This window comes from Microcaecilia unicolor, chromosome 2, assembly GCF_901765095.1.
Source record: "Microcaecilia unicolor chromosome 2, aMicUni1.1, whole genome shotgun sequence".
Taxonomy (NCBI): domain Eukaryota; kingdom Metazoa; phylum Chordata; class Amphibia; order Gymnophiona; family Siphonopidae; genus Microcaecilia; species Microcaecilia unicolor.
The window spans coordinates 652,037,765-652,057,376 of NC_044032.1; the positions used below are offsets into that span (position 1 = coordinate 652,037,765).

Genomic DNA, 19,612 nt, shown 5'->3' on the forward strand with positions numbered 1-19,612 from the left:
TGTTCTTTCCTCCTTTTCTTTTTCTGCCTGCCAACTCAAATTTCAACCGCTTTCTCACACCACAGTTCTCCATCTATTTCTTTTCTTTTTTTCTTATGGGAGAAATGACTACCTTAATCTTGAAGAGCAACAACTGAGGCAGTCCTCAAGGGAAATTCAAAGCTGGAAGGTGAAGAGTATGGGAGCTGTAGGTCATGAATGTAGGAAGACTTGCTGGAAATTGAGTGGGCATTCCATAGGACGCATGAGAAAGGAGAAGAGGGAGGAAGGAGGGGCAGAGAAGGATAAAATTGGAAGGGAAATAGTTATATTTGCAAAGATGGGAGGACAATTGCCTTGAAGGGCCGGGATTGGGATTGATATCGATATCCACAGTTGTATTGAAGATACGATGGCTGGTGAGGTGAGGAACCTAGATGATGGGTACAGTGGTCTTGATTTTAGTAGTGGAGTAGCCAAATGGTTAGTGCAGTGGACTGAGCCTGGCGACCTGGGTTCAATTCCCACTACAGCTCCTTGTGACCTTGGGCAAGTCACTTAACCCTCCATTGCCCCAGGTACAAAAAAAACGTAGATTGTGGGCCCTCTGGGGACAGAGAAAATACCTGCATATGATGTGTACAGCACTGTGTACGTCTAGTAGCACTATAGAAGTGATTCAGGTTTTTTTGTTGTTTTTTTTAGTGGTTTGCAACAGAAGTTAGGCTCTGAAGGATTAGCTATAAGAAGAGAACCATGTAACAGAACCATGAAAAATAACGATCGAATATGAGATAATACCGTATTTCCTCGTTTCCAAGATGCATCCCCCTTTGCATACAAGGGGGGAAAAACACTCGATTATAAGACGACCTTGATTCTAAGATGCACCCTCATTTTGCAAAAGTGAAAATATGGTAAATAAGTACTGTAAACAAACACATGCAGAAGGAAAAGCACAAACACGTTTATTTTCAATTGCTGGTGGATATGTGGACAGAATAAGGAATTAGGTCGCATGATTTCAAATTTTGGACCTTGATTCTAAGACTTCATCAAATGTAAGCCACACTTACTTTCCACGGACGTTAAAACTGGCAAAAACGTACGTCTTAGAATCGAGGAAATATGGTGCTACAGGGTGGTGGAAGTTCGTGTAGGTTGTGGTGTTCTTCAAAGTATATCAGTAATGTAAGCATGCAGATGAATTGCAAACTTCTCAGTTTGTGGCCCAAATGCTTGAGAAGCATGAGGTAGCAGCAACCCAGGCCCAATGTGGGTCATGATGATGGAGTTAACCACCAAGGTTGCTGAGAAAAGTGAATTCATTTAGGTTTATTTATCCCTTACTAAGGTTGTATGGACCAGCTGCCTCCTAATAGGTGGAATAAATAAACCAAGGCTACGTTAGAATGAGAAATGTGATTGTTTATTACTCACCAATCACAGATATCAGATAGTAATTTCTCATGGGAGTATAGAACTGCTATACACAAGTATTGGCTGTACCTAACACTCCGATTCCAATTTCCTGGTACGATTTGGTAACCTGAAAATTACTAAAGACCAACCTGTTCAATGACACTTACCACAAAAGTCCTTCATAATTGAACTGACACCAAAACTTTTACCTGAACAAGTTATCTATGATCTCTTATTATCTGTTTTATATATTTACTATGCTATTTGTTTACTATAATCAGTATATCTTTATTGAATGGTATATATTATCCTAGTTCTCTTACACTGAAATGATTTATATATTGTTTATTCTAATTTATTTTATATTTCTCTATTTTAAATGCAATAATATTCTGTATCTCTCCTTTCGGTAATGGCGCTTGCTTTTACGGCATAATGTAAGCCACATTGAGCCTGCAAAGAGGTGAGAAAATGTGGGATACAAATGCAATAAATAAATAAATCACTTTTATACAGGTAATTTCAGTAGCATATGATAATATCGTGGTTACAGGTAACTGGCTATATGATAATTAGTTACATATGATAGGTTACATGTTAATTAATTGGTCACAAATAATTGGTTGTATAATAATGAAATGGCTAACATTTCTGGAAGCCTTGTCATCTACCCGTGAAACCACATTGCTCTTTTTTTCCTCTTGAACATTGTCACTAACTGTCACATACTAAACCCCTGTGGTCAGCTATTTTCTTGCACCTCCACTCTTCCTCATATGGCTTATGACACTGTGGTCAGCTATTTTCTTGCACCTCCACTTTGTGACATTGTGTCTCAACAGATCATGAGTTCTTGACTCACTCTGGAATTCAGCTGAAAGTCACTTAGAATTGGGCCTTGTCAGTTTTACTGTCAGTTCAGAGCCTGAACCAAAGTAGAATGTCAGGCCTGCATAATACCCATAATAGACAAAAGGTAAACAGATGAATTGCAACCATTAGGAACGGGAGATGGGCAGATCATATGTGCTTTTAGGGGTTTGTGTGCCTAAGTATTCTGTGTTTCTGAGTTTTTTACTTTAACTCAGCAATCGGAGGACTATGGTTGGACCTGATCATGACTGGCCAGGAAGCTTAGAACATAGAGCACAACAAGTAAGATTATTTAAATAAGTTATGTAATTAAATAAATAGGGAGGGCAATAATTAAAGCCGTGGACCTATATATAAATTTTCAGAGGGAATTTCTCTTTTTAAAAAATTCAGTCCAGACACTTTTCCTGCAGGTGCGTAGTAAGGCAGTCAAATGGATACCCTACCTTTTCATGGGGGGAGGGCAGGAATCAAGGTGAGTAATTACACATGTACCCAAGAAAAAACATTGCTTATTGCTACCTTACTACTACTACTACTACTTACATTTCTAGAGCGCTACTAGGGTACGCAGCGCTGTACAAAATAAACAAAGAAGGACGGTCCCTGCTCAAAGGAGCTTACAATCTAAAGAACGAAATGTCAAGTTGGGCAGTCTAGATTTCCTGGGTAGAGGTGTAGAGGTTAGGTGCCGAAGGCAACATTGAAGAGGTGGGCTTTAAGCAGAGATTTGAAGATGGGCAGGGAGGGGGCCTGGCGTATGGGCTCGGGGAGTTTGTTCCACGCGTGGGGTGAGGCGAGGCAAAAAGGGTGGAGTCTGGAGTTGGCGGTGGTGGAGAAGGGTACTGAAAGGAGGGATTTGTCTTGAGAGCGGAGGTTACGGGTAGGAACGTAAAGGGAGATGAGGGTTGAGAGGTAAGGAGGGGCTGCAGATCGAGTACATTTGTAGGTTAGTAGCAGAAGCTTGAATTGAATGCGGTACCTGATCGGAAGCCAATGAAGTGACTTGAGGAGAGGGGTGGTATGAGTGTATCGGTTCAGGCGGAAGATAAGACTTGCAGCAGAGTTCTGAACGGACTGAAGGGGGGGGGGGATAGGTGGCTAAGTGGGAGACCAGTGAGGAGTAGGTTGCAGTAGTCAAGGCGGGAGGTAACGAGGGAGTGGATGAGAGTTCGGGTGGTGTGCTCAGAGAGGAAAGGGCGGATTTTGCTAATGTTATAGAGGAAGAAGCGACAGGTCTTGGCTATCTGCTGGATGTGCGCAGAGAAGGAGAGGGAGGAGTCGAAGATGACACAGAGGTTGCGGGCAGATGAGACGGGGACAATGAGGGTGTTATCAACCGAAATAGAGAGTGGAGGTAGAGGAGAAGTGGGTTTGGGTGGGAAGACAAGAAGTTCGGTCTTGGCCACGTTCAGTTTCAGGTGGCGGTCGGACATCCAGGCAGCAATGTCGGATAAGCAGGCTGATACTTTGGCCTGGGTTTCCGCAGTGATGTCAGGTGTGGAGAGATAAAGCTGGGTGTCGTCAGCATAAAGATGATACTGGAAGCCATGAGATGAGATCAGGGAGCCCAGGGAAGAGGTGTAGATAGAGAAAAGAAGGGGTCCAAGGACAGAACCCTGAGGGACTCCAACAGAGAGCGGGATAGGGGTGGAGGAAGAACCATGAGAGTGTACTCTGAAGGTACGATGGGAGAGATAAGAGGAGAACCAGGAGAGGACAGAGCCCTGGAACCCAAAAGAGGACAGTGTGTCCAGAAGTAAGTTGTGATTGACAGTGTCAAAAGCGGCGGATAGGTCGAGGAGAATGAAGATGGAGTAATGACCTTTGGATTTGGCGAGGAACAAGTCATTACAGACTTTGGATAATGCCAAATAAGATTCCTCACTCACTTCCGTTGCCACTATTAGCGTATTTGTGATCTGGTTCCAACTCCTTCCTTATCCAAGCATTTGGTACTTTGTACATATATGATCTGAATTGTTCATTTGAACTTTCCAATTCACATTCTCATTTGTTGTCTCATGCAGTGGCTGACCTGCCAGGCTCTCTGCTACAGGGAATGTCAGTTGGATCTACTTTTCTGTGGCTCAGGGCATTTGGCACACTGTTTTTACAGCTGTTTCAGTGCTGCCTGGGGGGGGGGGGGGGGGGGCTAGCTTTTGTTACAGCAGCACACTAAGATGTTACCCAGCCTGCTGCACCTGCAGGCAGATGATCAAAAGCCCTGCGCTGTTCCAAACAGCGCTCTAAAATAGCACTGGAACAGCGCGGGGCGCTATTAGACCTATGATCAGAGATAATGCATGCAAATTTAAGCAGCGCAATTATCTCTGATCATGGGGTAGAAGTGCGGGAGAATTGTGCCTGAGCATGCGCTCAGCACAATCCTCCCGCACTAGACAGGTCTGGGCTGGAGACCAATGAAAAGAGAAGGATGTCCACCTTTAAATCGGAAGATGGATGTCCTCAACTGCCCTGTTGCAGGGACGGCCAAATTTCAAGGGTGTGTCGGAGGTATAGCGACAGGGCAGTTGAGGACGTCCAAAATTTGGACGTTTCTGTGACGGGGCAGTTGAGGATGCCCAAATTTGGACGTTTCTGCAATGGGCAGTAAGGATGTCCAAAATTGGATGTTTCTATGAGAAAGACGTCTTTCTCGTAGAAACATCCAATTTTGGATGTCCTTAACTGCCCGTTGCAGAAACGTCCAAATTTTGGACGTACTCAACTGCCCTCGCTGGCAGGTTTGCTGTAGGGGGGAATGGGGGCCTGCCAGCATGCAAATGCATGCTGGACAGGGCTTACCATTCCTCCCCAATGATCTGCAAACCCTAACGCCAGCTCGGAGCTGGCATAGGGTTTGTCGCAGCCAGCGACCCAATCTTTGGCATGCTGGACGGTGATCATTGGGGATGAATGCATTAAGAGCTGATTAGCATGTATTTGCAAGCTACTTGCACTAAGAGCCCTGTTTAGCATGCATTTGCATGCTATGTGCGCTAAGAGCCCATGAGCACGTTGTTTCATGTGCTCGAGGGCTCTGATCATGGGGCGGTAGCAAACGCCGGCGCTAGTATGGCGTTAGCAGCCTCTAGCGCCGGCATTTGCTTTTGATCATCTGCCTGCTGGAGAGAGAGGAATTGTACCTTGGAAGTCCCTGTTAGCAGCTCAGAGCTTTTTTCTAAGGTTGGAGACACCAGGGTAGGTTGTGGGAAATGATTCTGTCCCTCTTCATACCGCACGTGTGCCATATTGTGAGCTCAGAATGATGTTCTGTCTACTGTCACCTAAGCAAATTGAAACACAGGCTTTTTAGACACGTCGGGCAGATCTGATGAGAGGATTCTCCTGGTCACTTACTCACCTGCTGCTCTGAGATGACTGTACAATGCTCTGTTTTCCAGGTATCTTGGTCGGACATAGGAGGGCTGGGAAAATGTGAAGTTGAAGCTGAAACAGGCAGTGGAGTGGCCACTGAAGCACCCAGAGTCTTTCCTCCGCATGGGAATTCAGCCACCGAAAGGTGTGCTGCTTTACGGACCTCCTGGCTGCTCCAAAACCATGATAGCAAAGGCCTTGGCCAATGAGAGTGGATTAAACTTCCTTGCAGTAAAGGTAGGGGTGCACGCTTGACCAGTTGCATATAGGCAAGAGCTATTTAAACCTGTCTCTGCTTTTAATGAAGTGATATTTTAAATCATTTTCCCACCAGGGTAATGCATGTTGTAAGTCGGAGAAGAGGCTGGAAATCAAAAGGCCACCGTAATATTTTCACTGAAAAGCTAGAGAGGGGCATTAATTTCCCGTTAAAATGCAGTCATCTGGGGGAGTTAAGCAGAAGAAATGGCCAGTTTTGAACGCAGAAGAAGCTGACAGATCTCCTTGTGTCAGCTCCAAATTTGGCATCCCTTGAGCAGTGCTCTGACACTGGACATAGGCTGGGGATCCTGCCAGCACATGAACAGCAGTGACTTGTTCTGGGATATGTCGCAACCCGATGGAAGAGGAAATTTACTCTGTTTTTTTTGCGCTGTTTGCCTTATTTGTTTTAACTATTTAGCTTTTGTGAAATTTATGTTCATGTAAATGATTTTAAACATTCTTATTGTAAACCACCCAGATTAATTACTACTACTACACATTTCTAGAGCGCTACTAGGGTTACACAGCGCTGTACAAATTAACAAAGAAGAACGGTCCCTGAACAAAGGAGCTTACAATCTAAAGGACGAAATGTCAAGTTGGGGTAGTCTAGATTTCCTGAGTAGAGGTGTAGTGGTTAGGTGCCGAAGGCGACATTGAAGAGGTGGGCTTTGAGCAAGGACTTGAAGATGGGCAGGGAGGGGGGGCCTGGCGTATGGGCTCAGGGAGTTTATTCCAAGCATGGGGTGAGGCGAGGCAGAAGGGGCGGAGCCTGGAGTTGGCGGTGGTGGAGAAGGGTACTGAAAGGAGGGATTTGTCTTGAGAGCGGAGGTTAAACTTAATACAGGCATGTCTAGCCCACCTTTACCCTATAGAGTTCAAAGCAGATTAGAAATGGGAGTAAGTTTACTTTGTTTAGTTTATTTCCACTTGCAGGCTTATTTTCGAAAGAGAAGGACGCCCATCTTTTGACACAAATCGGAAGATGGGCGTCCTTCTCACAGGGTCGCCCAAATCGGAATAATCGAAAGCCGATTTTGGGCGTCCCCAACTGTTTTCCATTTGGGGCCCTTTGGGACAAAGCAGATGAAGGGAATGGAAACTGCAGAAAGACCGACACGCAGAATGGTGTCCTGTCCATCCACCCAGAAGTCCTTCACATGACTATATTATGCAGGGCAAAGCCTAAGATCTATTAAGCAAGTGCCTTCAGTGAAAATAGGGGAGAGGCAAAATGGTTGTCAGGAATGGAGAAAGAACAGATAACAACAGGAAAAGATGAAGAACAGAAGTAAATACTGACCACAAATATTTATTTATTTAGATTTTGCTCACACCTTTTCCAGTAGTAGCTCAAGGTGAGTTACATTCAGGTACTCTGGATATTTCTCTGTCCCAGGAGGGCTCACAATCTAAGTTTGTACCTGAGGCAATGGAGGGTTAAGTGACTTGCCCAGAGTCACAAGGAGCAGCAGTGGGATTTGAACCGGCCACCTCTGGATTCCAAGACCGCTGCTCTAACCACTAGGCCACTCCTCTACTCCATCCATAAAATATGGCAGATCTGCAGGTGCACATTGGCGATCTGCAACTTCTACATGGAATGTTGCTAGTGGAATGGAGGAGTGGCCTAGTGGTGGACTTTGGTCCTGAGGAACTGAGTTCAATTCCCACTTCAGGCACAGGCAGCTCCTTGTGACTCTGGGCAAGTCACTTAACCCTCCATTGCCTGCTGCATAGAGCCTGCCATGAGTGGGAAAGCGCGGGGTACAAATGTAACAAAAAAAAAAAAATGTTGCTAGTGGAAGAGTAGCCTAGTGATTAATGCAGACTTTGATCCTGGGGAACTGAGTTCAATTCCCACTGCAGTTCATTGTGACTGTGGGCAAGTCACTTAACCCTCCATTGCCCCTAGGTACAAATAAGTACCTGTATATACTTTGTAAACCACTTTGAATGTAGTTGCAAAATCCACAGAATGGAGTATATCAAGTCCCATTCCCTTTCCCTTCATGTCCTTGAGGACTGGTGGGAGGCAGACCCTTGTGGTAAAACCTGACAAGTATATGTGTACATACTATGGGGTTAAGGCCAGTAGTTTACAAGCTTGTGCAAAGTTGCCTCTGGAGTAAAGAGCCTATAGTCTTTATTCACTGTACCTGTGGGATATCAGGCTTCTGTAATATAGGTGTTTTGTTTCACTTCTTCTTCTATGAGGGCCTCCTGCCCAACTCGGTTCATGCAATCCCACATGCGTACTATGTACGGTATGCGTGAATTTACAGAATAGTGCTTAGATGGCTCTCAACCCCAGGATACCCAAAATGAATGTGCATGAGAGAGATTTGACTACAGTGGAAGCAGTGCCTGCAAATTGATCTTCTGCGTATTCATTGTGGATAACTTGAAAAGCTAACTGCTTTGATGTGTCCCCAGGACCAGATTTGAGACCCTTTTACATTAATCAAATCACTTTATAAAATTTCCATATCATCATGCTGATCAATCCATAGACTGGTGGGTTGTGTCCATCTACCAGCAGGTGGAGATAGAGAGCAATCCTTTTGCCTCCCTATATGTGGTCATGTGCTGCCGGAAACTCCCCAGAGGAGTACTCTGCTCTCAAATATCTAGATGTGAGACGAGTCATCATCAGATACTTGGAGGTGACCAATGATTTCCGGAAGTTGGATCATCTGTTTGTGCTGTTCGCAGGTCCACGTAAGGGTCTGCAGGCATCCAAGCCTATAGTGGCACGATGGGTCAAGGAAACCATTGCAGCGGCTTATGTGGCCGTGGGGAAGATGCCGCCTATCCAGCTGAAGGCTCACTCCGCTAGAGCACAGGCGGCCTCGATGGCAGAGGCCGGGTCCGTCTCCTTGGAAGAGATTTGTAAGGCGGCAACTTGGGCATCGGCTCATACCTTCTCCAGGCATTACCGCTTGACTGTGGCTGCTCGGGCGGAGGCCCGGTTTGGAGCTTCAGTGTTGCGGTCAGGGATTTCTATGTCCCACCCTGGGTGAGTACTGCTTCGGTACATCCCACCAGTCTATGGATTGATCAGCATGATGATATGGAAGGTAAAATTATGTATCATACCTGATAATTTTCTTTCCATTAATCATAGCTGATCAATCCATAGCCCCTCCCAGATATCTGTACTGTTTATATTCTGGTTGCATTTCAGGTTCAAGTTTAGTCTTCAGTTCCTGTTCAGGAGGATCTTCGTGTTCAAGTTTTTTCGATTGAATTCTTCTGGAGTTGAGACGATTTTGTGTTACAGTGAGCTGCTGCATTCCTCTCCCCTCCGTTTTACGGGGCTGGATTGAGACCTAAATTCTGCCGGCGCTCCTTCCCGCTTCGTGCGGCAGTAGGGCAGCCTTATATCCCTCCCGCTTCAGTGGTGTTAGGGTCAGCCAGCTCCTCCCGCGGTTGCGGTCACAGGTTAAGCCAGATCCCCCCCGCATCGGCGGGTGTAGTGTCCCTCCCCCGCTCCGCGGGGATGAGCTGGACGGATTCCCCTCCCCCACTTGTGTGGGGATGAGCTGGGTTGATTCCCCTCCCCCGTTTCGGCGGTGGTGAGCTGGGCAGAGTGTCCCTTTGTGGGTGTAATTCTCTAAGTGCTGAGTCCTGCGGATGGAGCTTTGATATCGACATACTGAGGAGTTTCCGGCAGCACATGACCACATAAAGGGAGGCAAAAGGATTGCTCTCTATCTCCACCTGCTGGTAGATGGACACAACCCACCAGTCTATGGATTGATCAGCTATGATTAATGGAAAGAAAATTATCAGGTATGATACATAATTTTACCTTCCCTCTTACGTGCTTATTTTGCGACGAAAATGATAAAAGGGATGGGACGACTACCTTATAAGGAGAGGTTTAAGACGGCTAGGACTCTTTAGCCTGGAGAAAAGGCGGCTGAGGGGTGATATGATAGAGGTCTACAAAATAATGAGTGGGGTAGAGCGGACAGATGTGAAGCGTTTGTTTACGCTTTCTAACAATAATAGAACCAGGGGACACAAGATGAAATTAGAATGTGGTAGGTTTAAAACAAATTGGAGAAAGTTTTTATTTACTCAGCGCGTGGTTAGACTCTGGAACTCATTGCCGGAGAAGGTAGTGACGGCAGCTGGCCTTGCTGAGTTTAAAGGGGGTTTGGACAGATTCCTGAAGGAAAAGTCCATTGACCATTATTAAATTTTGGGTTTTTGCCAGGTTCTTGGGGCCTGGATTGGCCGCTGTCGGAGACGGAGTGCTGGGCTTGATGGACCTTTGGTCTTTTCCCAGCGTGGCAATGCTTATGTACTTATGTACTAGATCGTGTGTTGCCAGTCAGTCTGTTCCTTATACAGCAAGGGGTACCTTTCTTCTGCCTTCCTCGCTCTCTCTCTCTCTCTGTCTGTCTGCAGGCAGGGAAGCTCCTGGCTTCCTCATAAGCCTTGGGGAGTGGGAAATGAGCTTTCTCTGCAGGCATTCAGCACTTCAGATTTATGACTGTTGAAGTTTGGCTGAAACTATAGGTGAAATTTTAACTTAAAATTAGTATGTAAAAATAGGCCCAGTTTTAACAGCCTCTCATTTCTCCCTCCTCCAACTTTTTACGATGTGGTTCTGTTACAAAGATTAGGAGAAACTTTGAGTGTAGAATTTGAAACGGCAATGTGCTTTCTACATCTTATTAATTCCTGCCAACTCTTGGTACTATTTAAACTCTTGCTAGTGAAGTTTGGGTGTATTTTATTTATTTTTGTTACATTTGTACCCCGCGCTTTCCCACTCATGGCAGGCTCAATGCGGCAGGCAATGGAGGGTTAAGTGACTTGCCCAGAGTCACAAGGAGCTGCCTGTGCCGGGAATCGAACTCAGTTCTCCAGGACCAAAGTCCACCACCCTAACCACTAGGCCACTCCTCCACAGTGACAGTAGAGCAAAGTACAAGAGGCCTTTCCCCAACGATGGGACGCCTTCCCTATGAGGAAAGGCTAAAGCGGCTAGGGCTCTTCAGCTTGGAGAAAAGGCGGCTGAGGGGAGATATGATAGAGGTCTATAAAATAATGAGTGGAGTTGAACGGGTAGATGTGAAGCGTCTGTTCAAGCTTTCCAAAAATGCTAGGATTAGGGGGCATGCGATGAAGCTACAATGTAGTAAATTTAAAATGAATCGGAGAAAAGATTTCTTCACTCAACGTGTAATTAAACTCTGGAATTTGTTGCCAGAGAATGTGGTAAAGGTGGTTAGCTTAGCGGAGTTTGGATGGCTTCCTAAAGGAAAAGTCCATAGACCGTTATTAAATGGACTTGGGGGAAATCCACTATTTCTGGGATAAGCAGTATAAAATGTTTTGTACTTTTTTGGGATCTTGCCGGGTATTTGTGACCTGGATTGGCCACTGTTGGAAACAGGATGCTGGGCTTGATGGACCTTTGGTCTTTCCCAGTATGGCAATACTTATGTACTTATGATATTTAGTGTTTATTATTACACAGGGTCAATGAAGAGAATAAATCTCAAAGAAATTGTTCTAAAACTTTGCTCTAAAGCTAGTAGTTAAAGAGGAAAAGCCTTAGGACCCAGGGGCGGACTGACTATTCGGGCAACCGGGCAGTGCTGAGGGCCCAGAGGCTTTGCCCAGATGCCTACAACACACTACAGCCCTCCCCGGCCCTACCTTTAAAGGCACGCTGCTGGAGATGTAGTGGCCTCTGCGGGGGTGGGGGGGCATATTCTTTCCTGCCCGTTGTGCTGCGCTATTCCCCTGTCTGGTATCGCCATAGTTCTGCCAAATTTGACCGTGGGGCTACCATTCCAAATTCCACCCCTTCTGACGGTGTTGATAACAGATGCATCCAACCTTGGATGGGGAGCTCATATAGATGACTTCACACCCAAGAAACATAGTCTGCTCAGGAACTGAGGACCATATGGAATGCTCTAAAGGCTTTCAGAGATTAGTTACAGAAACAAATTGTCCGCATTCAAACAGACAAGTAGGTTGCGATGTACTATGTGAACAAGCAGAGGGTTATGGGATCCTACTCCTTGTGTCAGGAAGCGGTGGGGATGTGACAGTGGGCTGTCCTTCACGGGATGGTCCTAGATGCTGGCTGACAAGGCTGGCGGACAGACTGAGCAAGGTGATGCAACCTTATGAGTGGTCTCTCAACATGGGGATAGCCCACAAGATCTTTCGAGAATGGGGCACCCCATCGGTGGATCTTTTTGCCATTCATCCTTACAACAAAGTCCCTCATTTCTGTTCCAGGCTCCAGTCACATGGCAGACGAGCATTTGTATACAGGCACTTCAAATTGTGTTTTTTCCTTTGATCTACAAGCTGCTTAGAAGTTGAAGGGGATAATGTGCATCTTTTATCCTGCTCTCTCATTAGGCACACCTGGCTTACTTTAAGCATTATTGAAACCTCTGTACTGGGATTCCCTATAAGTCCTGTTCCAATAGTATTCTTCAAGGATGCTCCACACCGAACCATGCGCTCCTGAACAACTGTTGGCTTCTTCCCCATTCTAGTTTAAAAGCTGCTCTATCTCCTTTTTAAAAGTTAGCGCCAGCAGCCTGGTTCCATCTGGGTTAAGGTGGAGCCCACCCTTTCTGAACAGTCTCGCCCTTTCCCAGAATGTCACCTAGTTCCTAACAATTCAAAATCCCTCATCTCTGCAGCATCGCCTCAACCACACATTGAGACTTTGGAGCTCTGCCTGGAACGGGAAGCATCTCTGAAAATACGACCCTGGAGGATCTGGACTTCTGCTTCCTTCCCACATTTTCCTATGTCATTGGTTCCCACATGTACCAAGACAGCCAGCTGCTCCCCAGCACTATCTAAGATCCTGTTTAGATGACGCGTGAGGTCTGCCACCTTCGCACCAGAGAGGCAAGTGACCAGGCAATCCTCACATCCACCACCAGCCACCCTGCTATCTATATGCCTAATGATCAAATCACCAACTACAACAGCTGTCCTAACCCTTTACTCCTGGGCAGAACTTGGAGACATATCCTCGGTGTGAGAGGATAGTATATCCCCTGGTGGGCAGGTCCTGGCTACAGGAGGACTTGCTACTTCACCAGGGTGATGCTCTCCTTCTAGGAGACCTCCCTCCAAGGAAGCACAGGGGCTACCAGACTGGAGGTGGGACTTCTCTACAACATCCCTGTAGGTCTCCTCTATGTACCTCTCTGTCTCCCTCAGCGTCACCAAGTCTGCTACTCTAGCCTCAAGAGAACAGACCCATTCTCTGAGAACTAGGAGCTCTTTACATCGGGCACACACATATGACATCTCACCAACTGGGAGATAATCATACATGTGACACTCAATGCAAAAGACTGGATAGCACCCCTCTCGCTGCTGGACTGCTGACTCCACCTTAGTGTTTTTAAGTTTTTCAATAATTTAAAACTTTTGCTACAGTATTAAGGATATTAGCCTAATATAAAAAATGTCTTTAGTTTATATGGCATATTGTGTGATTCATTTAGTGTTTTATTTTTAGGAAGTAATGAAATGTAATTAAAACTCTATAAGATAACTCATTGCCTGTTATCCTAATTACAATAACTGACTATAAATGAAGAGTTGTGCCAGGGGTGGGCGGGTGATAAGTTGGCCTGACTCCTGACTTCCTCAGCGCATGCTCCTTGTGATCTTGGGCAAGTCACTTAACCCTCCACTGCCTGAGGTACAAACTTAGATTGTGAGCCCTCCTGGGACAGAGAAATATCCAGAGTACGTGAATGTAACTCACCTTGAGCTACTACTGAAAAAGATGTGAGCAAAATCCAAATAAATAAAATGTTCAGTGGGGGAGGGGGGAGGTAGGGGAGAAAGAGAGAAAGACACTAGCTTGAGGGATGCGGCTGCTGTATGGGGGTGGCTATCAAGCGAATGCAGTGAGTCCCGTATTATCTGACTTTTTGTTTATCTGATAAGCTAGACTCTCTACTGTACAAACCCTCCCAATATTCAGCTGGTGTAGGCAGTGCAGACCCCAGATATTCAGTGCTGGGCAACTGGCATTGAATATCTGGTTTCAGTTTTGGCGGTGGCAACTTTTAACTGGCTAAGCGATTATTCAGCGCTAGCCAGTTAAGTTAATAGCAGTTAACGATAGGCCTGCTGTTTAAGCAGCTTAACTTCTTAACTTATTTGGTTTAGCTCTGAATATTTGCGCTTAGCCGGCTAAGTCGCGTAACATATCCGGTTAGCATCTAGCCACTAAGCGTTAATATTCGGCGGAGATAACTGGCTATCTCGAGGCATTCCTGGCTGGTTAAATAGCACTGGCATCGGGCCCAAAGGGTATAATTTCAGTCTCCTACTCTGTCCCTGGGGATGCCAATCTGAATGTGCGTAAAAGAGCATGCATTGTTGAACTAGGCACTTCTTTTGACCTGGACACAGGGTTTTGCAATTTTTGGATAGCTGATTTATGTGAGGAAGACAATGCTGTGTATGTGGAGATCATTCCCAGGCCACGGGAGCATTTCTATAGCTTGGTGCCTCCTTTAGGCGTGGGTAGATCCTGCACACTCAGCACCAGTGGTATAACAGCATCTGTTCGCCAAGGTACTGTTATTGTATTACTAGTGTAAACCTAAATTGGTGTAGCTAATTTAGGCCTGACCACTTGTGCCAGGTCAATGGCAGGCTTAAACGGGTGCACCTGAATGCATATGCAAAGTACCTGCCGTAAAGTGTTCTGTAAGCTGCACGCATATGTTGGAGACATGCCTACGCCTCATGCTCCGCCTGTGACAACACCCCTTACTCCACCCATTCCAGTTACATGCTATAGCACTGATGCGCTGTCTTTATAGGATAGAGTGCAGTGCACATAGGCATTAATTGGCTCTTTTCTGGGCACCTCCACATACAAGGCACACGCAGTGGCACGCACTCCATTACATTTTCTGCAGAAGAGTCGCAGCCTCTGCTTTGAAAGGTTTATTTTTACATCAGCATTCTTAATACTTAGTGAAAAATATGACAAGAAGATTCTGCCTTTTGGTTGTAATACTTTACAGAAAGCGTTTACAAAACAGGCCACTTATTTTGTTTGAGATGTGCCTGGTGCAAATGAGAATCATACCTTCGTTATGGTGCCAAGTCTGCTTTGATATTTTCTTGCACTGTTCCTGTAAGCTTTTTGCCAGACATCTGTGCGTTCTGATGACGTACCAAAGTTCAGAAACTGGGGATTCAGGGTTTTGTTAAAACTGTGTTACCTGTCTTAAAGACCAGGAGTAAACCGAGTGATGTGCTGTTCATTTTTCTGCTTCTCAGGGGCCTGAGCTGATGAATAAGTTTGTGGGGGAGTCGGAGCGCGCTGTGAGAGAGGTAAGAAAACTGTGGCTTATGGTAACCACCCCCTCACCCAATTATTACTGATAATACATTTCTCTACTAATAGACCAGCTCAGTTACCTGGAGTTGTTAAGGAAATCCAAAATCTAATAGTTACATGGTGACATGGTAGTAAATGACGGCAGATAAGGACTTGCCCTGTCCATCCAGCCTGCCCAACAAGACAAACTCAATTTACATGGTATGTGATACTTTATTTGTATACCTGAGTTTGATTTGTCCTTGCCTTTCTCAGGACACAGACCGTAGAAGTCTGCCCAGTACTGTTCTTGTACTAAGTTCTGAAGCTAACGTCAAAGCCCCTTAAAATTTACACTCCAGCCCATCCCTTCCCTATCTATTTAGTCACAATCAGGGCACAGACCGTAGAAGTCTGCCAAGCTCCCATTTTTTTTTCCCAATTACCAGCGTCGCCACCCAATCTCTGCTAAGATTCCGTGGATCCATTCCTTCTAAACAGGATTCCTTTATGTTTATCCCACTCATGTTTGAATTCCATTACCATTTTCATCTCCACCACCTCCCGCGGGAGGGCATTCCACATATCCATCACCCTCTCCGTGAAAAAATACTTCCTGACATTAGTCCTGAGTCTGCCCCCCCCTTCAACCTCAATTCATGTCCTCTAGTTCTACCGCCTTCCCGTCTCTGAAAAAGGTTCATTTGCGGATTAATACCGTTAATGTATTAAAGGTTGATGTATTAGGAAATGTTCAAAGTTAGATAAACTTTGTAAAGTATATATTAGACCAGATTTGTAATTCAGTGCATTTGGATCTACAGTGTTTTCTGTTTTAAAGTAAGGGTCAAAGACATATGTTCTTTTGAAGGCCATCTCTTGAGCTTGCCCATGGGAAAACAATACCTGCTACTCTCAGAGTGTGTTTTTCCCAGAGAGGATTGAAAGAGTGACTGTTTCATACAGTCACTCAGTTTATGTGTTAAGAGAGTGTCAGTGTTCTTGTATTTCTCAGAGAAGAAAGAGTTTGTATTTCTCACAGCGAGATTGACAGTGAGTATATACATTTCTGAGACCGTGACAGTGTGCATGTGCTTCTAGACAGAGAAAAGAGTGTTTGTATTTCTCGGAGAGAGAATGAGTATATGCATTTTTGAGAAAGAGAGTGATCCGTGTGCATGTGATTCTCAGAGAGAAGAAAGAGTTTTTGTGTATTTCTCATAGAATGAGTATATGCATTTCTAAAAGAACTAATGTCTGTGATTCTCAGATAGAGAAAAGTGTGTGTTTTGCTCATAGAGTGACAGTGTGCAAGTTTTTTCTCAGAGAAGGAAAAAAAAGAGTATTTCTCAGAGGATGAGTATATGTATTTCTGTGAGAGTGCGGGTATGCATGTATTTCTCATAGAGAGAATGAGTATGTTCATGTGAGAGAATTAGTCTATATACAGTTTTTTGAGAAGAGAAAAGAGGGTTTGTATTTCTCACAGAGAATGAATATATGCATTTCTGACATGGTGACAGTGTGCATGTGTTTCTCGGCAGTCCAGCAGTAAGAGGGGTGCTATCCAGTCTTTTGTATTGAGTGTCATATATATGATTATCTCCCAATTGACGAGAGGTTATATGTGTGTGCTTGATGCAAAGAGCTCCTACCTCTCAGATAGCAAGCCCATTCTCCTGAGGTTAGAGTAGTAGACTTGGAGAAACTGAGGGAGACAAAGTTACCTAGAGGAGACTAAAGGGATGTTGTAGTGAAGTCCCACCTCCAGTTTGGTAGCCTCTGTGCCTCCTTGGAAGAGGGAGGTCTCCTATAAGGAGAGCATCACCCTAGTGAAGTAGGAAGTAAGCCTGTAGCCAGGACCTGCCTACCAGGGGATGTAATATTCTGTCACACTGAGGATGTTTCTCCAGTGGCTTCAGGGTTAGGACAGCTGTTGTAGTTGGTGTTTCAATCATTAGGTATGTAGATAGCTGGGTGGCTGGTAGACGTCAGGATTGCCTGGTCACTTGCCTGCCTGGTGCAAAGGTGGTGGAGTTCACGCATCACCTAGATAGGAGTTAGATAATGCTGGGGAGGAACCTGTTGTCTTGGTACGTGTGGATTTCTGGGCAGCTCCATCACATACAGTAAAAGCGTCCCACTTCACCACACCCCCTGCAGCACAGTCTAGTACCCATGTTTGATTTTTTTTTAGACATGAGGGCCCCTCCCACTTTGGGCTCAGGACCCCTCCCCCCAAATTAGCCATCACCCTTGCTGTGGCTGGCTGAACACCGCATCCTCTAGTCCGGCAGCCAGAGCTCTGCAGCTGGTGGCTGTGTCCTTAAGCTGCTGGCACCATTGCTGGGCCCGCCCATGCATGCTCAGTTTTCATGTATGCAGAAAAACCAAGCATGCACGGGGGTGGGGCAGCAGTGGCGGTAGCAGCTCGGGCATGCTGCCGCTGGTTGCAGAGCGTGGAGAGTTCTGGCTGTCGGAAGAGGAAGTCTTCACCTGGAGGGGCCTGGAGATCCTTCCAGCTCAGGTATTTATATTTTACATTCGGGCAGGTGGCAGGTAGGAAATTTGGTGCCCACCCATGTTTGAGTTCAGCCCCACCCCCTCGCTAATCGACCGTCTGGCTATGCCACTGAACATGATAAAAAAAAAGTCGTGTGTGATACACAAATCCCAAAGTTAACACATTCCAGTTAATACATTCAAAATAAAAGACTTTCTTCCTTTGTTGTCTGGACATTTTATTTTTCTGTCATGTTGGTCCCAGTTTCTCCAGTGACTTTTGTCCATTTGTCTTTTCTTCTCTCTCCTGTCTTGTTCTATTCCTTCGTTACACCTGTGTCTAACATATTGATCCTGCCTTTATCGTTTTTTTTTCTCCCTTTTTTTCTTTTCAGCCTCTCTGTCCACTCAAATTTTGTCATCTTTCTCACCCTTCTTCGTTTAACTTTTCAGCTACCTATTAACTTGCCTTATTCTTTTCTCATTCCCTTGCTATCGCATTTCCCATCTCTTCTTCTCCAGCCTCCTGTTCCCTTCTATCTTTCATCTACCCTCCCTCCATTACTACATTTCTACCTCTGTATTCACTATCCTCCTCTCACTCATTATCTTGCTACCCCTTCTTGGCCTTTCCCACATGGGCCTTCCATTTCCACTATTTCCCCTCCCTCCACACTTGTAGCCCAGTATTTCCTCTCCCCTCCCCCCATGGCCTAACATCTCCCTGTCCCTTTTTTTCCACACCCCCACCATGCTTCTGTCCTAACTCTCTTCCTTTCGGACACCCCCCTATTGTTAATCATCTCTTCCTCTCTCTCCCCTCCATGGTCCAACATTGCTCCCTCTCTCTTTCTTTCTGTTGTTCCCTCCCCCCACCCTATCCCACATGAGCCAACATCTCTCCTTCCATCTTCCCTCCCTCCCATTGTTCAACATCTGCCTCTTCCTCCCTTCCTTCCCTGGGTCTAACTCTTTCTCTTTCTTTCCTACTGCCCTCCCATCTAGCATCTCTCCCTCCCTCCACACTACTCCCGAGTCCAATAACTTTCCCTCTCTCTTCCTTCCCTCCACCCTATTGTCTGGCATCTCTCTCTCTTCCTCCCCTCTGTTCCCGAGCCCATCATTTCTTCCTTCATCCCCTCCCTCCACTCCCAGTATGGCATGTCCCCCTATCTCTCAAATCCCTCCCCCCCGGTCTACTTTAAGATAGCTCCAGAGGGGTCCCATAGTCCGCCATCTCTTCCCCTTCTTGCCACCCTGATCCAAGGTCTCTCCCTCCCTTCCCCTCACCTTTCTCGTCCAGCTTACTTCATGTTTTTCTTTATGGGAGATCATTGGCGTGGCAGCGATTCTGACACGCTGCCTGTGACCTCCCCAGTGCTGTTCCTCTACTGCGTTCCATTGAAACAGGAAGTTGTGCCAGAAGGGGGTGGACAGCTGGACAGGGAAGGGAGGGAGACCGGATCGGGGTGGCGAGAAGGGGAAGAGATAGTGGCCCATGGGGGCCCCTTGTAACTGTGGGGCCCAGGACAGCTTTCCTGTTTACCCCCCACCACTCCCCACCCAATGCTGGCCCTGTGCAGTGGGGGTTTGAACCAGGCTCCCCTGATTATCCTCAATTCTGTGTTTTGTCTTTGAGATGCAGTATGCAGCCTGTTTTCTTTTTTTGTTTTACCATCAGTTCTTCCAAGGAAAATTTGGTTTCCTTTTGAAAGAAGTTGCCTCTTATGCAGTATCTTCTCTTCCTAGATCTTCCGGAAGGCCCGAGCCGTGGCTCCTTCCATCCTCTTCTTTGATGAGATTGATGCTTTGGCTGTTGAGCGGGGGAGGTAAGAG

The 19,612-nt window shown here is 45.9% G+C and overlaps 1 protein-coding gene across 1 annotated transcript in view; it reads left to right on the forward strand.

Annotated features, from left to right (window-relative positions):
- The window catches only part of SPATA5 (spermatogenesis associated 5), a 488,555-nt gene that overhangs the window by 120,721 nt on the left and 348,222 nt on the right, over positions 1 to 19,612 (forward strand). Inside the window, 4 exon segments of the mRNA XM_030191768.1 lie at positions 5,682 to 5,708; positions 5,710 to 5,892; positions 15,235 to 15,288; positions 19,526 to 19,605. Coding sequence (XP_030047628.1) covers positions 5,682 to 5,708; positions 5,710 to 5,892; positions 15,235 to 15,288; positions 19,526 to 19,605 — 344 coding nt within the window.